The sequence below is a fragment of the Habropoda laboriosa genome, unplaced genomic scaffold (genome assembly GCF_001263275.1).
Source record: "Habropoda laboriosa isolate 0110345459 unplaced genomic scaffold, ASM126327v1 scaffold48, whole genome shotgun sequence".
Lineage (NCBI taxonomy): Eukaryota > Metazoa > Arthropoda > Insecta > Hymenoptera > Apidae > Habropoda > Habropoda laboriosa.
In genome coordinates this window covers 45,575-49,545 of record NW_017100151.1, presented here as the reverse complement: position 1 = coordinate 49,545, position 3,971 = coordinate 45,575, and the positions used below count along the sequence as shown (strand labels likewise).

General features: G+C 38.1%; 1 protein-coding gene across 1 annotated transcript in view; it reads left to right on the top strand.

Annotated features, from left to right (window-relative positions):
* LOC108575077 (lachesin-like) overlaps positions 1-3,971 on the top strand; it is a 47,934-nt gene that overhangs the window by 4,315 nt on the left and 39,648 nt on the right. Inside the window, 1 exon segment of the mRNA XM_017937786.1 lies at positions 1,938-2,226. Coding sequence (XP_017793275.1) covers positions 1,938-2,226 — 289 coding nt within the window.

Below are 3,971 nucleotides of genomic sequence, written 5' to 3'. Positions count from 1 at the left end.
CTTGCTTTATACTTTAAGAGAAAATATAAATTTGGAAATGGTTTCATTAAATTCAGTTAATTTTAATTATTCACTCTAACTGTTAAAAGTGACTTGATCAATGAAAACGATTAAGATAATCGTGTAGTACCTACATAATACACATTAAATGTGTAAATAATTACATTAAATAAAATAGGTCTGTCCGATTTTTATCTGAAATATTAATTTTTTCTGCAGAAAGTTACGAGGTATTTAAAGATTCCAAGCTGGTGATAAATTAACGAATTTCCAGCTAGTCATAAACTACAGCAAAATGGAATCTGTCAGCTGATAAATTTACACGGTATTTTTTAGTTATCGATGCAATTCTCTGCAGATGCAACGTGGAAGAATATAAATTTTGTATAATAAATAACTTTCTGCAGTGACCGAAGTTTACATATTTGATATCGTCGATTTAGTTGAATCATGTAAAAATATGTCCTGAAACATACAGAAAAGCAAATAGTAACGGTGATTTATCATGGTTTTTGTTGGACTTGTGATTTAGTCGAAGTTTCAAAAAAGGCACTAATTAAAAAATTCCACTGAAGAATTGGAGAGCAACGGATACTCTACGAAATTGAATCGCCAAAAGATTTTCGCTTACTCTCTCTCCTTCCTTGCGACCACTTGCTCCTCTCTTTGGCCTCGTACCTTCACCCCAATTTCTCTTACATCAACGGCCACTTCATACTACGTGCTCGTATAGCCGCGTAAAAGTGAAACAGATCGAGTTTACGTTGACTTAAATCGCTTACGGGCCACGCAAAATAAAACAACTGATTCAGTTTCATGTTTGTGTACGCGTTTACAGAAAATTCTTCCTCGCCTGAAATTCTCAGCCTTCCTAATCCAACCCAGAGCTGTTCTCCCTTCGACGTTGGCTATATTTAGTAATAAGTTTTCCGATCGAAATCTATATATTTCAAGAAGGTGGATGGACGAATAAGGGAAGCGAGAGCACAGAAAGCGTGAAGAAGAGGATAGCGCGGAGCGGCGGTCTGAAAAAAGGTGGCAGAGAAAGTCTGTGTGTGTGTGTATATATGTGAAGGAGCGAGAGAGAGAATAAGAAAGAGGAAAGAAGAGAGGGAGACAGAGAGAGAGAGAGAGTTGGAACTAGGTAGGATTGAGGAGTAAGTAGAGACGGAGGAGACACATTTTCTCCGGCGACAGATTCCACCCGTAAAGTATCCGCCTAGATGAAATATTCGGTCTATAGAAAGCCACTCAAGGCAGCTTGGCAGGCAGGAATGGATTAAGATTAGCTCAGCCCCTAGTCCGATCCAAATAGTTTCCGGAGATCTTTTCTAAGATACCTTTTTAAAATGCTGACCAAACTAAAACGTTGTTTTATTTTCATATTATTATTAAATTCGAAACAATAAAAATGGCTGGATTATAGTTTAACTAAAATCAAAAAAGAAATAAATTTCATTCTCGTACTTGATATTTCTCTCGTTCTTTTTACGGTCAATATAATTATCTAACTAATCAGAAAAGAACGAACGATTGAGTTTTACGTCAGATATATTTATATAATCCTCAAGAATTGCAAATATTGAAGTTCTTCGTCGTGTTGTACTAATCGACTTCGTTTGAAAAACAAATTCTAAACAATTAACTTCTTCACTCGTTACTTTTTGCCAATTACTCGTAAAACGAACAGAAAGAACACAGAGATCTACAGAGTCGCGAAAATAATAGAGAAAGAATAACGATTATATTCTGCAAAAAGAAGAGAGTTTTTAGAGTACCTATGGAATCGCGTAAGTTTTTCGTTTCATATAGTAACATACTATCGTATTAAAGTAACACGGTTATCCCGGGAACTACGTGCATGGAAATGTCTATCGCGGCAACAGTTTGATCGTTGACATTGCAAGGGGTTAGGGAAATGACAATGGATTTTCCAGGTTGGCTGGTTACGTGCTTCGGACCAAACGATTCTCTCGGTTCTCACGAGAACGGTAACGCACAATGCACGTATCGCGGTTTCGTACGAGACCGGTGGCAGTTCCGGATCCAGCGCACTATCCGGCAACGCCTTCGGGGTGACAGGAAGTAGCCAAGCCACGGAGGAAGTCGTTAACGGCACATGGCGGCTCCACATTCGTCAGTTAAAGGAGACGGATAGAGGTTGTTACATGTGTCAAATTAACACCAGCCCGATGATATCTAAATTGGGATGTTTGGACATTCTTGGTAAGGATACTTCTACACAGTATGCTTCTTTTACTTTTTTTTACTATTAGTATCGAAAAGATATATTTTATTTACAATTCAGAACTACTCTTCATTACGTCTGCAGAATGCTGTAATATGATTTGTAGACAAAGGAAATTGAAGATACTTTTTACTCCTGACTGATCTTTGCTTTTTTTTCCAAATTAAAATGGAAATTCGAAAAGTTTCCAGAAACACGAAACTGATGATATAATACGTGAAAATTCTGTTAATTCTTCACATTATGTAATACACAGAATACGACTAGACCGGGGTTTAAATCGTAGAAATCATAAAGGGTATCACACCAACTCCGTCCACCACGAACATCTCCATTATTTCAAATAATAAGTGAAAACATTACTTACAAAATTTGTATGGTTGCAAGAAAGATGTATCACGGTGATAAGGCGGATATCGCTGCTTGGTATTGATAGAGACATATCTTAAAAAATGCAAATTTCACAGAAAAAGCAATTTAAAATTTGTATTTGACTAATAGTTGAATATTGATCGTATAATCTGATCTGCTCTCTGGTATGAATCTAATAAAGTTAGAAATTTATAGCTTTAGATGGTAAAAATACTGTATCAATGGAATTTATCTGTGCCAAAAAATCAAAATTGATCATTTCGCATTTAAAAATCAAGAAAATTACCCAGTCATCTAGATACATACATATTCCATATGCGGAGCACCTACCATTATTCGCTGTGCATGGTATAATAATTACTTATGTTTCGTGCGATTCTTTGAAACTTTTCACATAAATAATCATGGACATGCAAGAAACATTGTTTTGTGAAAATATTGTTCAAATTTTTAGTTGTAAGTTTTACCTATAACTGTTATTGTTAGTGCCCGTGGTTGTTACAATGAACTTTCGAGCCTTGTAGTATATTTGCACGATGTTGTGCCGTCTAGATACTGATTCGAAGGACCACCCAATATGATTGGGACTTGTAAATTGATCTGTTTCTATCGCGTGATGTGAACTGGTTGCTCCTTGGTTCTCCTTGTTCGTGGTGGTTGCACGACTACTGGACGACTGACTCTCCGACTGTTTAGTCGTAAAATAGAACAAACCTAAGGGAATCCTGTAGCCGGATTTATGGCTTCAAAAGTGGTTACGTCGCAGGCTAGTATTTTGTTTTCAACGGACAAAGGTGTCCCTTTTCGCGTTGCGTGCGACACTCGGTCACTAGGACTCGAGAGGCCATAAATCCTGGAGTCTCCAAGAGTTCAAGGGACAAGTGGGCCTCGATATTTCGTGGCTGGGGCCACTTCACGCGAGAAAGTCTCGACTTCGCGGAGACTCCACAGGATTCCCAAACATTCCGTCGTTGTGCATCCCTTCCCTAAAATAGCGCGTTTAGGGCGTAACGGGAAGGAGGTGTCAATGCATCGGAGTAAAACTGATTGGTGGAAAATCGTTTTGGAAATCACCAATCAGGGGGATTCGGCGAGGAACGCAGCTTTCGTGGAGACGGACAGTTCAAGATAGAAGGCCACAAGGCACAATTCAACATAGAAGGCCACAAGGCAAAGTTCAAAATAGAAGGCCACAAGGCAAGGTTCAAATTAAAACACAGCTGCAATAGAAGTCTCGCCAAGAAACCAGTATCGAACTCTAATTATTGAAATTAGTATAACCAGTCCTGCGTAACAGTCAATAATAAAACGACCTAACCAAGGTGAATCGACGTGAATTTTGTTTGAAACC